Here is a 20,059-nt window from a genome sequence, read left to right on the forward strand (position 1 = left end):
ACGGTTTGCTGAAAAAAGTACCTTGCCTTATTTCAAACGTTACATTTTGGCATTACAAAAAAGAAGAATGTTCAAAGGGTTATAAAATTGTTTTCTTATTCAATTATGATAAAATATATTCATGCCACCCACCTTTAATATTTCGAACAATAATAAAATGTAGCAATTTTTTTACACATTAACACTTATATGATCATCTTAATATGACAGCAAATCTCGAATGCACCTACTTTCAACCGATCACAAGTTTGCTTATACATATATGCAACAATGATGTTACTTGTCGTATGCTGAAGGAAAAATCAACGTGTTTGACATAGTTAAACTTCATAAAATTTTGATAAACATGAAACTAAATGACGCAATTTTTAAAATAAACATATCAATATCTGAACGAAACCTAAATATAATTAAGAAACACGTAATTGAAACAGCCTTGTTATAATATACATAAATGTAACTCACAAAGCCTTTAATAAATCATGTGAAGGAAAATATATTGACATCAAAATGTTATGACCACTAAACGCAACAGAGAAAGAGAAACCAGAAACAAACTTTCAACAACAACTTTAAATCTAAACCAAGATTCTAGAGAGTTCTAGCATTTGTGAAACTTGTATTAAGACTTGTTAAGTTCCCTAAACTTAAGACCTAAAATATCATGGAATTATTCTTAATTCTAAAACTTTAATATGTAGAGAAATCATTGACCATTCTTAACCTAAACAAATTTCTAAAACTACCAAGTCATTGAACAGCTTGAAGTATTATTAAACATTGATGTACTGAGATTTATAACATATACAAGCAACGTGTTATTGAATGAAGCCCTGCTGTAATAAAAGTGTACGTAGCTGGAAAAAGCTTTGATGTATTAAAATAGAGAGCAAACACGTAACTAAACGAAGCCTTGATATAATGGAGAGAAAAACTCGTAACTGAAATAAGCCTTGATATAATAGAGAGAAAACCACGTAACTGGACGAAGCCTTGATATAATGGAGAGAAAAACACGTAACTGAACAAAGCCTGGATATAATGGAGAGAAAAACACGTAACTGAACGAAGCCTTGATACAAAAGAGAGAAAAACACGTTACTGAACGAAGCCTTGATATAATGGAGAGAAAAACACGTAACTGAACGAAGCCTTGACATAGAACACATACATGGAAGTTAACAAAGCCTTGTTTAAAATCAATTGGCAAAACTAACCTATGTTTCTACTGACATACATGTTACTGAGCAAAGTCTTGCCATTAAAGAGACGCATGCAACTGAACGAAGCCTTGTCATAATGGTACACATGCTGCTGAACGAATACTTGTCATAAAAGACACGCTTGTTACTGAGCGAATGCTTGTCATAAAAGACACGCATGTTTCTGAACGAAGTCTTGTCATAACAGGCGCACCTGAGCCTGAACAAACCCTTGCTAATTCAAGTACACAAAATACAGAATAAAGCTGACATAGATGTTACAACTAGCATACATATATCTGTACGAAGTATTGTCATAATAGGGACGCATGCTGATTAACAAAGCCTTCCTAAAATAGAGACGCCTGTTACGGAACGAAGCCTTGTCATAATAGACACACATGCAACTGAACGAAACTATGTCATAGTTACTGAACGAAGCCTGGTCATAACAGAGACACATTTTACTGAACAAGCCTTGTCATAATAGGGACGTATGTAACTGTTCGAAGCTATTTAATATTAGGGAAGTATGTGACTGAACGAAGCCTTGTCATAATAGAGACGCCTGTTACGGAACGAAGCCTTGTCATAATAGATACGCATGCAACTGAACGAAGCCATGTCATAATAGGGACACATGTTACTGAACGAAGCCTTGTCATAAAAGAGATACATGTAACTGTACGAAGCCATATCATAATATGGACGTTTGTAACTGTACGAAGCCATGTCATATAAGGGACGTATGTGACTGAACGAAGCCTTATTATAATAGACACGCAAGTGACGGAACGACGCATTGTTCTAATAGACACGCATGCTACTGAACAAAGCTATGTCGTCATAGAGATATATTCTGCCGAACGAAGCTTTTCTATAATAAACACGCATGTTACTGAACGAAGCCTTGTCATAATATACACGCATGGTACTGAACAAAGTCATGTCCTTATAAGAAGGCATTCTACTGAACGAAGCCTTGTTATAATAGAGACGCATGCTGCCGAACGAAGCCTTGTCGTTTTAGAAACGCATGTTACAGAACGAAGCCTTGTCATAATAGATTCGCATGTAACAGAACGAAGTCTTGTCCTAATAGACACGCATGCTGCTGAACGAAGCCTTGTCGTTTTAGAAACGCATGTTACAGAACGAAGCCTTGTCATATTAGAAACGCATGTTACAGAACGAAGCCTTGTCATATTAGAAACGCATGTTACAGAACGAAGCCTTGTCATAATAGATTCGCATGTAACAGAACGAAGCCTTGTCCTAATAGACACGCATGCTGCTGAACGAAGCCTTGTCGTTTTAGAAACGCCTGTTACAGAACGAAGCCTTGTCATATTAGAAACGCATGTTACAGAACGAAGCCTTGTCTTAATAGACCTGCATGTTACGATATCTTGTTTAAATAGACACGCATGCTACTGAACGAAGCCTTGTCATAATAGACTCTCATGTTACAGAACGAAGCCTTGTCCTAATAGAAACCTATGCTACTGAACAAAGCCTTGTCCTATTAGACACGCATGTTACGATGCATTGTTTTAATAGACACGCATGCTACTTAACGAAGCCATGTCCTTATAGGGACGCATGCTACTGAACGAAGCCTTGTTATAATAAAGACGCATGTTACTGAACGAAGCCTTGTTATTATAGACACGCATGTTACTGACCGAAGCCATGTCGTCATAGAGACATATGCTGCCGAACGAAGCCTTTCTATAATATATACGCATGTTACTGAACGAAGTCATGTTGTATCAGATATATATGCAACTGAAAGAAGCCTTGTTTAAATTCCTTTAGATTGATCTCAACAAAGACATGTTTGAATATACAAAACTGTCACTTAACGAAGCCATGTTATAATTAACATACATACAACTTAACTAAGCCCTGTAATTATACTTGCAAAAGAAATGTTATTTCATAAACATATTTAAAAGTCTTATATTTGCCACGGATACTGATTTAACGTATTAAGCTGTTATATTATGCACCGTCTGCGTGGCCTAGTGGTTAAGCGTGCTTTTCACCGAGCACGTAAAAGAACCAAGGGGTCTCTTCGAAAAAGAGCTAGGGTATCGCGACCGGACTTCCTTGTATCCCACCACTGTCTCTTCAGCGTGCTGTACCTTCAGCAAAAAACAAAGGACCCCGTTGGAAATATGTGCTTGCACTTTCACGGGTTATCCCTGACCGCAAAGTCTATAGAAATATATACATTGCTGCGAAGGTAACACGTAAAGTACTAAACATTATTAAGTCGATTTGTATTTGTTATCATTCATTTTCCAAGTCGCACACACTTTCATGCACAACCAACTCGATTTCTTGTATCATCGCTATCAATTACGCAGGTTGCCCGATAGATAACACACACCAATGGAGAACATTTGAACTAATATCCACTATCAAAAATAGATACTATCAAATATTGTACTAAAATATCCGTTATATATACCAGAACATCCATTTAATTGCATCGTAAAGATACTGGATACAGTTTTACAAAATGAAAGCAGAACATGTAAGTACATGGAGGATATATGTTTATTTCAGTGTAAGATCGTATTTTTTTCACGAGTGTTATAGCAAAACATATTTTCACGAGTGGCGAATTTTATTATTTTTGAAATAAGTAGATAAAACATTTAGCTACCCATTCAGACACTAAAACTTATTTTACACAATAATAAAGTTTCAAATAAAAAGACAAATCATTTTATCATTGAATATCATATTAATGGCGGTTTAAAAAAATCGAAAACAAGGTCACTTATGTTGAGCTATTCAGTGCATGTTCTTAAAAGTAATTTATAAAGAAAGGTTAAAGTTCATCCAATTGTTTAACTATAAGAATTTAATGGATAGGATTGTTGTTGCTTTTTCCAGTTTTCACTCCGGGATTTTTTTTTCATTTGCGCTTGCCTTCTGTGGATAATATCCGTTTCATCGGGTAAGAATAATATTTTTTCAAAAAATGTCATAACTGTAAAATGCAAAGATTAATATTTATTTGATGCAAAACAACATTCAATAAATTTCTGCTCTGCCATTTTATAATGAACAAAATATCAATTTTTACTGTCAGGTATGACAAAATGCGCTCATTTTTAGTTGTATATAAACTGCAAATCTCAGTTGGGTAATAGCATAAACCCTCTATGAAAAACTATTTATATATATATATTATAACTTACATAAATGTGTCAATAGTTTGTATATTAAAAGTCGATCGGTCTTATATCACTGTATTTAAAAACAATCCAGTTTTATGACGTCAGCGGTCCATATCAAATTTGGCTGGTGTTAACCTCGCCAAAAATATTATATGGACCACTGACGTCGTAAAACTGTTGAGTGAGGTTTGCGATTCTCACTTCGGCGAAAAATTGTCGCAAGTAAACATTAATTGCTTCGTTCAGTAAAACACATTAAGCTCGCTTCAGAAATATAAAATTTTAATATAAACTGTTCAGTAAAATTTAAGACATATAACACATCACTTCGGGCTTTATGGCATTATAACAACCGTCAGTCCTGACGCCTCGGTATAGGTAAACTTTCGGGGGCTGACTGGCCGGTCCTTATAATGTGATATGACCATCAGTGGTGTGTATATTTTCCTTAAATATAACAATGTCGTTAACATACTTTACCCACGAAATCAAGTATACAATAATATCATGTTAACAGTCTTATGACTATCTTAGGGAAAGACATAATCGCCAAAAACGACACGATAGCAGTTTACCAATCAAGTACGTACGACACGTGTTATGCTTCCAATGTTTTTAACAATATGACACTTCATACTTTGGTCGTTCCGGACTCAACACTATGCCTAACATGTAGCGCAACAGTCGGGAACAAATCACCCTGGCTGCAGATTGACTTTGGCAGAAAAACGATGATGCGAAACTTACGTATTTTTGGACGTGATTATGGTATGTACTTCATTTGTTAATGCTTTATTTGTCGAAAGTATTGATACCAATAAATAGCTGTACAGATGACCTTATATGCTTTATAAATAAAAAAGTATTAAAACTGATAACCTTTTTTTACTACTTAATAATGTTAGTTCTAAACATGTGGATAAAATTGCATGCCTTTAGTGGTATTTCGTTAATTACAGATACACCCGGACAGAGTAGCAATCTTCTTGTGTCAATCAGCAACACTTCACACTTTCTTAACCAAAACTTCTCTACGTGGGAAGATTTTGGATGGATAAATGCCTCCGATCCATACAGAGGGATCATGTGGGACCTTGGAGTAAACCGTGTTTTACAGTACCTCGTTTTCAGACGACCTTGGCCATCGGTTATGACAATATGTGAGGTGGCAGTGTTTAATACCGGTAAAACATGTTAAGCAAATCTCAAATAACTTTAACACAGCTGTTTGTATTAAACGTTGTGTTTGTTTCAAGTCCTTCCGAGTCTAATACCTAAATTAAATAATTACAGTATTTAATCATATGAATGTCCGTCTTTCAAGATATGTTTTTCTAATCCCGTAGTGAACATGTACAAACCTTCTACTGCATTATATGTATGAATTCCTTTAATTGAAATCCCGTATACTATTGTTTTTGTTATTTCAAAAAATGCTTTACATGTATTAAACAAAAGAAAGACTACGTAAATCAGTTGATATGTGGACTTATTTCACCGCGCTAAGATACAACGCACTCGACTTTTGGTCTCAAAAGATATCGAATCTACGCAAACAACTCGTTGTGATATTAACCGATTGACATTCTATTCCCTGTGCGTTTTTGCTTTATCCAATTGTATATATTCAAAATCATTGTACGTAAGTTTATAGCCATAATCTTAGACATTTCCATCTTTATTAATGTTACACACAATTTCGAGTTTGGGCGACCAAATATCGGTTTTAATTCTGAGTGAGTTCATTACAAATGTTGACTGACCATGGCAAGGCGGTCGCCCCAACATATATCAATAACAACAGTTTCATGCTTTTGCAATGCTTTGTAGCGTTTTGTCTCGTGTTTGCTTTGAACAGGATATTTGTTAAATGTTAAAGTACTTGGGTTGTCCCCGTAAATTGAGTCTTATTTAATTAATAGTTTGTCATCCTTATAATTGACATCCATGTATATCAAGGAATATTTCCTGCTGCAATAAGAACGTAGAACACTCAGAGGATTCAATTTGAAGTGATAAGGGGTTATGTATTTATTTAGATTGTGTCAAGGGTTCCTTCGGGGATAAGTGCGCAAGCGTGTGTCATTGCAAGGATGAACAACCGTGTGACAGCGTTACTGGGAAGTGTTCTACACCTGGATGCTATGCTGGATGGAAAGGGTACTCATGCAGTACACGTAAATATATAAGATATCTGACGATCTCCTTAACTGTTATCAATTAAAGAAACGAACTGGGTTGTTTGAAAAGTTGCTTTCAACAATCTAAATTAAATCAAATTAAATAGAATATGTATTATATTTCATTTCTTGCAAACACGATATTTACAGACCGTGAACTATCGAAATACACTACAGTGAATCTATATCACCCTCATGCTCTTTTTGCCATGTATTATTTTGTGACATGATGGTAGATGAATAAACTTGTAAACTATGCAACTAGCTTTAAAAATATCAAACATGTAAATTATTTAAAATCAATCTTCTTGAATTGGTACCAAATGAATGTAGAATGCTTCACAACAGAATGCTCTGGTGACGAATTCGGGGTAGACTGTTCTTCGACATGCCATTGCTATGACAACGGAGTATGTGACTCGATCAATGGAACGTGTATTTTCGGAGAGTGTGCACTCGGATGGCAAGGAAATACATGCGACATAGGTACCTTTAATCTCTTTTTATCTTAAATAATCATTTTTCAAAATATAAAACAAGAAATCGGATAAAAACAATTTCATTTTTTATTTCTTTGTTCTAAACATTTTGACATTTTTTTTTGTTTTGGTTTAGTTACAACGTGCAGAAAAATTATTGACAGATTTTTTTTATTATTTCTTTTTGTTTTCTTTGATCCACTAGAATGCACATCACCACATTTTGGACAAAACTGTGGCCAAACATGTCATTGCTACATATCTGGACCGTGCGAACCCATCAATGGACTTTGTACGCATGGAATGTGTGCGCCGGGCTGGTTGGGTGATAGCTGTAATAAAGGTAATTCAATGTTTACATTCATAATCAGCTTTGATTATGTACGATAAAATGATATTGAAGATTATTGTATTTTCTTTTATTACTGTTATTGTGTGACTTTATATAGGATTGATACCACTAAATTACCTACATTTCCTACAGCTTACTGACCGATTGACAGTCTAAAAAACACTGATTGCTAGTGTTTCACGACCCCAAACATCATATATGGAAAATAAATCCTAATATTATAAACATTAAACAACACTAGAAAAAAGTTATTTTTCATATAACAATAAGATTAGTTGACCATAATCACACGGTTGAAATAAAAACAAACAAAATGACTTAATAGTCATCTTTAACTACCAAAATTTCAGCATTATGTCTTTTTCATTACTTAAATCGACGTTGTCTGGTTAATCATGTGTTTGCAGTAAGGTATTTGTTTGCAACAAACCTGACACATCACGTTCTTAAAACACCAATGGTGTATGTATTTGGCAGCGCTAGAGAAATTGCAAAACACTTATATAAGTTCCACTAGTGCATCCAGCTAAATTATCCCTTAAAACAAACATTGCGGTTGGATTATATGTGCTTGCGGGGTCATTTAATGATTTCCATGTGATTTTGTTTTTTATTATCGCTGTGACAAATGTATCGACGCTTACTTAATTTCACTCAATTCTGTGTGATGTAGATGAAATGTTGTTGATACGCCCTCCACGAGACACACTTTAAACCTGTTTCGTAAATTCCACACATTCAAGTATCTTTATAACACTAAACTCACAATGAAGTCATCGTGTACATGTACAAGTTACGTTTCACGACCTCTCCATTTTTGCAACGAGCATAACATTTAAGATCTTTTTTTTTTAAACCGCTGTAATATTCGTAATTTTAGTATCGATGAACTGTACGTGTATTAAGGATTGTTGAAGATAAAGATAGATACAGCTAGTAATTCACGTACATTTTAGTCTATTATAATTCTTCGATTGCTCCAAATTTCAGAATGTGACTATGGTAGATTTGGGCAAAACTGTAGTAATTCATGCCATTGCTACGACAGCGCATCTTGCAATCCCACAGATGGCATATGTTCCAATTACTTATGTGAAACAGGATGGCAGGGAAACAGTTGTAGTGAAGGTTGTGCTCTTACCATGCTGATAATGTGTTTTTGACTAGATAATGTAGGTTGTTGTGATAAAATAAGGATGCTTATAATCAACGGCATGTTTATATATTCTATGTTTCATTAAATGCATTCACCTTTGACTGATAATGTTTATCTTGACTATCCATACTACTGAAATGAAGAGAATGTTTTTTCACATAATGCAAAATGTCAAAGGGGGACGGTCTGCAGACACAGAAAATGCGTATGTATATACGAAAATAAGTGCAGACACAACCTTATGATAACAACTAACTCCAACATATGATGTCTATACCCCACGCCTGGAACACGTTTTCTTTCTTAATCACGGTGTAGAACCCACGTGACTTATTTGGTAAAGTGCGCGGCAACAAATGTCAACAAGTCTCGATTCAGGTAAGGTTTTTAAAGATAACTTTCTTAATATTTAGAGAATTGTTGTGAAATAAAGACCATAAAACCCGCATTTAAGAGCTCTATCCACGGAAATAAAGAACTTTCTCTAATATTTTAAAGTTTTCATGAAAATCTTGACCAACTGATTTCTCAGAGTTGAAATCTAAGGCAAAGTACACGGCTTTTAACAAATCTATCGCTTTACTTCATGTTAGCCGTAAATAATTCATACACAAATCTTATTTAAGCAAATTTTATGTATTTTAAAGTTTTCAGCGTGTATTATTGAACTTCTTATAGTTATTTCAAAGGCGAAAATGAACTAAAACCAAATTGATAAAGTACACGGACATTTTAGGTTTGATAAAGTACACGGTCGTTTACAACCTTCAGTGTATATACTCATTATTTCACTGACTGGTGCTAAAACGAGTTATTATAAATTTGAAAATGTTTGAAAAGACGCATTGTAATGGAGTGGCAATGGAAGAATGAACGCGTTTTAACAGTAAGACCGACGGAGTCGCCTAAATGATGGGCTCATTTTCATGAATCATGGAAACATGTGTTATCACACTAAAATTCAGTCCCGTATTTTAACAATATATTCGCAATTGACATATAAAGGGCTTGAAGTTTTTGTAAAGTGTGTTCCACTTCTGTTTCGTATTGTATATGTAAAACGTGTTTGTATTCATTATACATGGTAAACAGTAACACATAACTGCTTAATAACGCTTCATTTTGTCAATTTTGAGAAAGAAAAGTGTTCTTGTACTTTTAATGTCTTCGATTGCTAGCTGATTTGATAGACTTATGATTTTGATTATTTCAATTCGGAATATGAAGACTCCGACTTTATGCAAAGAATGTGGAATGGCATTTCAAAATAAAAAAACAACATCTAGTAGACCACGATAGAAGGCATTCTGGTCAATTGCCATCGTTTTTGCGGGAAAGTGTTTACACAGACACAGGTTAGTTTTTAGCTTTATTTTTTCGCAGAGTAATAAGAATATACTATCAGTTATAATTTTATTATGACTCCCCTCGTGTAGAGGTTAAGATTTGCCGTCGTCTGACTGTGTTTTCAACGTTTTTTAGGGGTTGCGTTTTTCACATAATAATGTGGACCGTGATTAAGTGGACAGGGTCGTTTAGTTTTATGATGCTGATTACACGATCAAACACTCATTGCGTGGCAGTAATATAGTGTGTTTTTTTAAATTATATTCAAGTACTGACATTGCCAGCATTTCTCGCTAACTTGTGACAGTACATGTCTTTTTTATAGGTGCAACAATCACGGTGAGACAAATTTGCACGTTTGCAAATATTGTGGCAAAACTGCTCTTGCAAGACTTGAAGATACACGAAAGATGCGAAAGCGGCCAATTGAAGCTAACCTGTGATGTGTATGGGTTCATATTGGGTGACATGACCAATCTCAGTGACCAGATTTCTACTAGACACAGGGGAATGACACGTCACAAATGTCTACAGTGTCGCTCAGCATTCAAGTTCAAATCTGGACTCAGCAGGCACGTTAAGGCGAAACACACCTAATCAGGACATATTGAAAGATCACAATGGTCTAGTTGGAAGTGCATTCCAGTATGTTGCCGAGTTAAAATAACGTTTTGATGAGATTAACATTTTATTAAGATAAATAGCAAAACGTACTGTTACCAAATGGTGCTCTTTCAAAATGTTCGTTTGTCTTACAGAACTGAAAAAATTGCTGTGTAAAATAAGTATGAAAACGGATTGAGTATAAAACATTTTCACAAGGTTTAGAGATGCATTGTTGTCATTTTCCCATTGATGTCATATAAACTCGTAACTGTATCTCATATAATCAGCAAGCTTTGAAACACAATTATTTTGTAATCACATTTCAGCCTTTAGTCTAGAACATTCTAATGTTCCATGCTCAGCTCTTATCTAGATGTTCAAGTCTTAGTCCTAGCCTGTAAGTTGGTAATATAGTGTGCTCTCATTCCTCCTTGCTTTTTCCGATCTAACTCAGAGCCTCCATCTTTACAATTAGTTCCTGTCTATATTGTTCGAACGACCGCAGTTTTACTGATGTAGATCAGATAATATTTGTTCAGACTGAACCAAATAAAAGATTCAGCGTTACCTGAAAGGTATACACAATATGCTTTAAATGTGGAAATATATATAAACTAATTGTGATGTGCCTATTTTTTTGTATTATATCACATCAAAATAGGAACATTCATGAAATTTATAATCACCACAAACGGGGCGCTAACTACAGAGATTTTTTATTCGCCGTCAGTCCAGATTATAATTTATAAGTAAAACTATCTGATTTTTGAAGAAATGTATGTATGATTATGTATTGATTTGCATATTTAAAAGTAATCGAACTTATAATGGCAGACTTTCTCTTAAATTATCCCATAGACTATCTTTCAACTCCTCATTAAATATGATTGCTAAATATTTAGTTATTTAGGTGTGCGTTATAATGCAAAATTGATTGATACAACTTAAATAAAAACTAAACACTATACATTCTGACTTTACGAATGGATAATGCTTATATAACTATTAGTTTGTAAACCGCACTCTATTTTCAAACATAAACTAAAATGACCGTGTACTTTATCATCCTAAAATGTCCGTGTACTTTATCAGTTTGGTTTTAGTTCATTTTTACCTTTGAAATAACTAGAAATTAAACAATACACGCTGAAAACTTTAAAATACATAAAATTTGCTTAAAATAAGATTTGTGTATGAATTATTTACGGTTAACATGAAGTAAAGCGATAGATTTGTCAAAAGCCGTGTACTTTGCCTTAGATTTCAACTCTGAGAAATCAGTTAGTCAAGATTTTCAGGAAAACTTTTGAATATTAGAGAAAGTTCTTTATTACCGTGGATAGAGCTCTTAAATGCGGGGTTTATGGTCTTTATTTCACAAAGATTCTCCAAATATTAAGAAAGTTATCTTTAAAATCCTTACATGAATCGAGACTTGTTGACATTTGTTGCCGTGCACTTTACCAAATAAGTCACGTGGGTTCTCCACCGTGTTAATATGGTCGGGAATCGTCCGGGCTTCAACAGTCCTTTGAAAATGAGTAGTCCTAAGTATTCTATAACACTCCATTGGTCGAGATAAATAACTGACAGGTACTGTTCACGTGTGCGTATTGAGTACACAGACCTTTCATTCGTATTAGTTGATATCAGTTGTATCATAGTCGGCTTTCATCTTCCAAACGTTAACAAAATGGTAACAATCGTTTGTCAATGTGTATATTATTCGTTGTTTAGTATGTGGGTTTGGACACTTTGGCCGAAACTGTAGTCAGATATGCCACTGCTATGACAATGCGTCCTGCGATCCATTTAGCGGTCTGTGTCCGAATTCAAAGTGTTCTAACGGCTGGCAAGGACCAAGTTGCAATATAGGTATCTTTTGGCTATACATATGACATATAGACGTCAATATCCTTCTTAATGATCTACTATATACAAAGTCATATATTAATCTTCGTTAAACAGTAGATTTTATTTAGTAATACTGTTTGAATATTTTCATTTTATTGGCGTTACTATTACGAAAGCAATATACTATGTTATTCCTTACATAAATCAAAGATAATTCACACTAGCAAATGATTAAGTATAACAAACGTGCATGCAATGTTTAATGCAAATGGGATGCTTTGCGATCAAATGTGTTCATTCGGTTCTATTGTAGAAACGGGCACATCAAATGCCTCAACGATTCTTACAACACAAACATCAACAGTCACGACGGGACAAAGTGTATATGAAGAACTTAAGAAATATAAAAGTCGATACATAGTATCTGTCTCTACAGCTGGCGTCTTGGCATTTGTTGTTGTTGTTGGTCTAATAGTGGTCTGTTCAAAATTTGCCAGAATGAGGTAACGACTGGTGGATATTTCCGCCAAAATGTATTTTTTATTTTTCATCTAAATCATGTACTAAAACAAATGACGATTTAGTTCGTTTTCATAAATATTCTTACTAATTTTCACATTTCACGAATTATTTGTTATATTTATTTATAAATGTAAATGCGTGTGACGGACGTCGTTTGCGAAAATGATTCCTGCATAAGTAAAGTGGCATGTGTACTCATAAGCAGGTCATCATTATATATTTAATCATTTCCATTTTTTATATAAAAAAAACAATTCATATTTTAAACATTATTGAAAGTTTTATATTTTCATCCAATTATTGGTATAAATCAGATTATTATAAAAATTTAAATGTCCCACATGACTCATTATCGCAGACGATGTCACAATTTTATTTTGATATATCTACATGTAAAAATTCTTAATTGCTTTTCAGTGTCAGTTCGTGCTGTTCGACTGTGCAAAGTTAGTAAATATTCCTTTGTAATAAGGCTTTATAGTTTGGGACAATACATGTAGTGTAATAACACTTTAAAAGGAATCTGACCCACAAATATGTAGATGCCTGATGACCTCCAAATTATTTTGTATCATTTGAAAGAGTTTTGTTTGAAATAGACGAACATGTAAAAAAGAGTTTTTATGAAAAAATGTCCTTTAAAGATTGCGAGAACTCCGTTATTTTGATATCCCTATGACAATTTTCTCTGGCCATATTTTGTTTTATCCCTGTTGTCGAATTTCACAAGTTCTTTTTATGTTTTATTTTTACTATATGTGTTAAATCGTAGGCAAATTGCACGATTTCGGTGATTACCTGGTGTTATTCGCATTTTTTCTTCTCTTTTATAAAACATAAGTAAATCAAAGCATTGATATACAATATCAGACCTTTATGCTAAATTTTATTTTTGGTGATTACGCAGCTGAATGGTTTGTGTGTTTACCAAAATACTGGACATGCTTGATCTACTTGATCTTCTTTTCTACTGTGTAAATTTGTACTGCATTGTTTAACTCCTACACTGGATTGTGTAACTTCACCTAATACGTAGTGGTTACGTTACACCAATTGTTTTATAAGAAACGAAATTTTTATAATGTTGTTGAATGTCCAGAACACTAATGAAAGTTTCGTCTTATATATGGTGTTAGGGGTCATGAAACACTAGAAATTGTGACCTAATGCCACAGAACTCTTCAGAACCCTCTAGAACTCTAAGTGTCAAACCAGCAGAACTGTAACTCATTAAACCAACAATTGTTCAAATGTTATTTCTTTATTTAAAATGTTCCTTCTTAATATAATAATATAATTCTAGATACAATATAACGTTCTCTATGGCTTTACCCAAACCTAACTCAAGTCCAAACCGGACTTTCCCGGACTCTTCGGACTTTCGACTCTCTCATACACAAAACGAGCGAGAAAAAATACTCTGAATATAGGTCAAACTTGTCATAAACACAATTAATCATACTATATTTTTTGACAGACACTTTAACTAACCTACGCTTGTTAAAGCTTTATAGATATTAAACGACATATTCCGTATAAAAATAGCAATTCTTTATACAAAAGTTTACAAAAAAATGTCAAAAATCTTATACTCTAACCTGTTTATGTTCATACTTATCGTTTTGAATGGTCACATTTCATTAGACAACCACATGTTATTGACAATTATACGCCCAAGATATGCACTTATTAATATTTTAATACTCATTTGTTTTTAATTAACATCGGTACTGATGTGACCATTACCTGTTACATTGCATATATGTATTGTTAATTTTATGCTAGATTAATGAAATAGTCCAATTTTTATACTTTAAAAGAGACTCTGTTGCTTTAACCATTTATACTCAAAATTGATTCGCATTACGCGACAAAATCAGTGGTATTTGGCGCGCAAATCGATCAATCCACAAAAGAATAATTAGGAAATTTATTATTTAGTGGTTTGTAATTTTTCACGAAAGGTGTGATATTTTAAACCGCAATTTGTTTTGTGCTAATATGTATGCAAAATAACAAAAATAAATCATTCGATGTATTTTTACTAAAATTATAAGCAAAATTCAATAGTTATCAAACAGGTTCAATGGCGAAGTTGTTTCATAATCCCGTCGACTTCGACATAATTGGTTTCGACCGTTACAGTAGATAAATTTTACGTCAGATTTTGGACCATATAAAGAGCAAATATAAAAAAAACTGTAATAACTTCATATATACCTACGTTTGGTAATATACATTAATAAATGGTAATCACTTAGCAACTGCCTTTCAATTAATCTGAGAATTATTTGTTTGTAACTATATTACAATATCAAACATTAAGGTTAATGAAGCTATCAGAGATCTATTCAATTTGTTTGTTTATTTGAGTTTATCAAGGTCTGCCCGCGCCCATCGGCTGCAATATGGCTTGGCCCCGCCGTGACGCCATCACGACTTAAATTGTGTTTAAATGCCATAAGTAACATGAGATAGAAGTGTCAGCAATTCGCATTCAAATCCAGACATTGGAATACTTGAAGAAACAGATTAAGATACAAGATATCCGGGTTCGATACCTTAGCTCTTTGCGAAGAGACCTCCTGGTTCTTTAACGTGCTCGGTGTAAAGCACCGATACACGGTATACAACTTTCCTAGGTTGAACCAGTACTGAGTACACCTTTTTTCAAGCACTACCTTCTAAATGCCGAGCTCCAGGTAAGGGAGCTACTTGTACCAGCTTTTAATGTCTTTCGGTATGACGCGTCCCGGGATCGAACCCTTGACCTCCCGCTCCGTAGGCGGCCGCCTAAACCACAAGGCCACGGAGACGGTCTATTCTATTCTATTTGTGGGTCGGATTCCTCAATTCATATTAATTCTGATTTTGAAGAGGCTGAAATACTTTAAACAATATTTATTCAGTATCAAAACATGGTACATATAATGCACAATAAATAAATAAATCAGCATAAATAATGTTGTGGATCGGGAAACAAGTTGTACAGCGGCTTATGGAAATCCCTTTCCACAAATGGCTGAAACATATTATATAAGCATCAATTTAGTGTTATTGACTATAACTATAAAATGTAGTTTACAAACATAACTTTTGTATGCCATACATATATTAGTGTTATGTTTTAATTTTGCAGGGTATATGCCATTTTAAAAAGGGAAAGAGATGTTTATCATCAATATTAATATTATAAAGGCTTTAAAGCACCAAGAAGTTTTACTGACGCTGACATTTAAACAAGAGATGAGTGCATGTGTATTCATTATGCTATTCGGAACACTCAATAATAAAGCCATTAGTGACAAAGTTTCTTAAAGACAACAATTGCTATTTCTTCTTTTTATTATTATTATTTTCAATAATTGTTTTTAATCTCCAAATGCGTTCATTATGTTTAATTTAAATATGACAATTATGTGACTCATCATGTTGTTCATTTATTTATTTTTTTCAATGAAGAGTACATAGGATATTTTCATACTATTTTGAGACATGTTGTACACTTGTTATGCTTCACTTAAACTTTGAATCACATATCATATTTGTAATTAGAATGCATATCTCCTATAAGGAGGAAATAAAGGTATTGTATTGTATTGTACCGTGTTGTATCGTAATGTATCGTAAAGTATCGTATCGTATCGCCATGTATTGTATTGCATTGTATTGTGATGTATTGTATTGTACTACATTATATTGAATATATGATTTCTTGTCTTGCACAGCGTATCACATGATATACTAATCTTGTTTTGAAGTTTTCAATATCATTCACTCATTGTGATATATTTGTTCATATCATGTCTATACTTATGTTAACTCCTGTGGACGCTTCATCAATATTGTGCAAGTGGCTCTTATTACTTGTGTTAAATGTTTCCTCAAAGTATGATAAATATAAACCACATCATTAGAGCATTTTTATTTACAGTGTTTTTAGCAAGATTTTAGAAAACAGGTTTGATATCCATTTGCTTCTGAGTATACATAGTGGAAGTAGACTGACATAAGTATGGTTGATTCACTGTGGGTAGGGATTGGCCCAATTACTGTAACAACACACCTTTTATTCATTATTGCTTTCGCTAACACTTCAAATAAATTTGATTACAAGCCATCAAACCGATTTTTAGATAAGTGTCAAAAAAGATCAAGAGTATTGCAATGTATTTCACCATGTACAAGTTTATATATTATAACATGATAATGAATTAAGTGTATTTGTTTGTATTTTCGTATTTATTGTAAATGATTGCTCCAAAATGTTAACATTTAATTCACTCTAGAGCGAAAATAAAACGTATATACATATATAAGTGTACTGTTTTTAACATTTTAGGGTATGAATCCTCTTATTATTGGTGAAAGAGCTGTTCATCGTAATAAGTCGCACTTTAAATCCGCATAGGACGGTTTTTCTGTTGCTTTTAGGGTTACCGGCAATGAACAGTTTCAATGATTACGAGATTTTTTTCATATGCACACATACGGATGCATGTTGTGTTCTACCAAAATGTAACGATATGTCTAGTGCCGATATGACTAGTGGCGAGATCAAAGTGGGTTTGCTTTCCTGTCAAATTTACCTGTACAATTGAATTCGTTTGGATAAAGATCTGGCAGTGAAAAGAGGAATTTATTTATAGCAAAAGAGCATAAGTCATTCTTCACTTGTATGCATCGATATTATCGGTGTTTATTATAATGAACATTTTGCATAAATATTTAACCAATTAATATCATATCTGTTTGGGATTTGTTTCCTTACTGTTCACATTGATTCCATAAATATTAAGTATCCCTTCAGGAAAATTATTAGATGTTGCTAGATACATCAAAGCTGTATGAAAATGAAGAGATTCTACTTCTCTTAAATATGTATATTCCTTCGAAACCCGTTAGCTCGATATCGCCTGGCTTCATTGGTTCGCTGGCTCGAACGGGATGTAAAGGATCGATTTTTTTACTCTCGATATTCGCGAGGTTCAAAATATTTTGGCCGATCTCTAGGATATCGAGCCATTGGATTTCGACTGTAAGTTTTTTGTAGATTTTGATATTTTGTAAACCGTTATGTTTTCAAACAAAGTTGGAAGATATACATAATATATAATTAGGAAGTATATATTTACATCACTGAATTTGATGAAAGAAGAGAGGTTCTAAAAAAACTAAAGGACTTCCTCCTTCAGTAAATGATATACTATGTATAAAAGATTTGAGTGAAATTCTCTAAATTTATTATTTCTAAACGATCTTGGTTTATATAATATATTAGGACTTTTAGTCCATGTTTTAATGAAGATAGTTCTGCCGGATGAATAAAATTGCTAGGGTTTAAGGCAGGTTAAAAGGGGGGGGGAAGTACACACTGTTTCGAGTCGCGAACAATCTGCACATTATGAATTTGACAGAAAATGTTCAAATTGTGTTCATTTGAAGTCATACTGCAACTGCAAAAACTAAAAAGTGTATGGGTTCAAAAACAAAACATTGTGATGAAACTAGGGAGTAAAAAAGGTTAAGGCTTGCTTTAAAGTTTTGCCTAATTTGACTTGTTTTACAACGATTGCAAAATGAATTATTTCAACATTATATCAATCACTCTCGCTTGCACGATGTAACGCGAGAGTGTGGTCTTGTGTTGTGGGGGAAACCGGAGTTACCCGAGGAAACCTTCACTTGTCCGGCTTGGTAGCCACAATCCCAACTCCTATGCGCTCAGTCCGGAAATCGATCCCGGGTCGCCTATGAGGCAGGTTCAATAAAGTATGTAGGTCTGTGGCATACAGCCTAAATATATGAGCCATATATAATGGGTACTTCAATTAACAACTACGTAACCACGAGTTACCAGCAAAACACTCGCCAACATATCGCTATTTTGTTATATCTTATTAAACAAACCATATTTGTTTTCGTTTTCATCATAAAATTCAAATGAGTTAAACATTATGATGCAGTAGTAAGTAGTAAGAATAAAAATAATATTTTTAACTATTAACCTTTTTTGATCCCCTTTAATACAAAATGCTCATATCAAACTAACATGCTAAATCCAAATAAAATAGGATAGAATGGAATTCGGAGAAGTTATAATAATCCGAGAATAATGCATATTGTCCATATAGTCCCCTTCATGTCAACCCATAGACACAAGCTGCACTAAACTTCTTGCCCCGATTTCTCGAAACTTCTTAAACTGCTTAGATTAGCAACGAGTTTAAACTCGTTATTCGATTTAACTAAACCGCTTTGTTAAATCGAATTTCACAAAAGCGTTTAACAACCGGTTTAGCCGAATAGTTCTTGTTTTTATGATATTTTATTGAAGCAGTATGCTTTAACCCGGAATCCCGATCGGAATAACTACTCACTTTTGATATAAAACATTTTGTATGTGAAGGATATGCCATATCAAAAATCTTAAAAAAGATACGTCAACGTACAATTATTTGGACTTGGCTCGACTAAACGTCCTATACCAGTCAAGGCGTCGACTGTCAACAACAGCAATGGCGTCTTTTAATAAAATAGCGAAAAAAGGTATGCGGACTGATCCGACAAGGAGAAGACAATGGTTACTGGTTTGATTGTGGAAGAAGAAAAAATTCTACATCTTTCGATCAAGCATAACCTTTGAATGTTCAAGGACTTAATTTCAACGGGGTCCTTTCTTTTTGCTGAAGACACAGCACGCTAAGGAGACATTGGTGGGATACAAGAAAGACCAGGTGCGATACCCTGGTTCTTTTACGTGCTTGGTGTAAAGCCCCGATTATTTTCCTTGGTTAAACCAGTACTGAGTACACCACTTTTCCAAGCACTACCCTTTAAATGCCGAGCGCCAGGCAAGGGAGCTACTTGTACCAACTTTAAACGTCTTTTGGTATGACGCGACCAGGGATCGAACCCATGACCTCCCGCTCTGTAGGTGGACACTAATCCACTAGACCACTGGTGTAGATAACAATACTGTATTTGGTTCATTACTATTTGTACAACTTCCTTGTACTGTACAGTAAAGTAATCCCTATTAATATTTCAGACCAAAACTAGCTTACCATTTAGTCTAAGGGTTAAACACGTGAGCTATTTTATCAATCAGTTATTTAGTACGTCTTGCTTCACCAACAGATGGTCTCGAACTGCCCGAGATCTACG

General features: G+C 34.0%; 1 protein-coding gene across 1 annotated transcript; it reads left to right on the plus strand.

Moving 5' to 3' along the window:
• Positions 1-3,678: 3,678 nt before the first annotated feature.
• LOC128229116 (cubilin-like) lies at positions 3,679-16,310 on the plus strand. Its single transcript, XM_052940805.1, has 12 exons — positions 3,679-3,744; positions 4,110-4,173; positions 4,931-5,164; positions 5,356-5,580; positions 6,436-6,573; positions 6,925-7,062; positions 7,261-7,398; positions 8,398-8,535; positions 12,254-12,391; positions 12,684-12,873; positions 13,310-13,338; positions 16,032-16,310. Exons 1-12 carry the CDS (start codon positions 3,730-3,732, stop codon positions 16,046-16,048), a joined length of 1,464 nt encoding a protein of 487 aa, XP_052796765.1. The 5' UTR covers positions 3,679-3,729; the 3' UTR covers positions 16,049-16,310.
• The last annotated feature ends 3,749 nt before the right edge of the window (positions 16,311-20,059 follow it).

The sequence above is a fragment of the Mya arenaria genome, chromosome 3, assembly GCF_026914265.1.
Source record: "Mya arenaria isolate MELC-2E11 chromosome 3, ASM2691426v1".
NCBI classification, from domain to species: Eukaryota; Metazoa; Mollusca; class Bivalvia; order Myida; family Myidae; genus Mya; species Mya arenaria.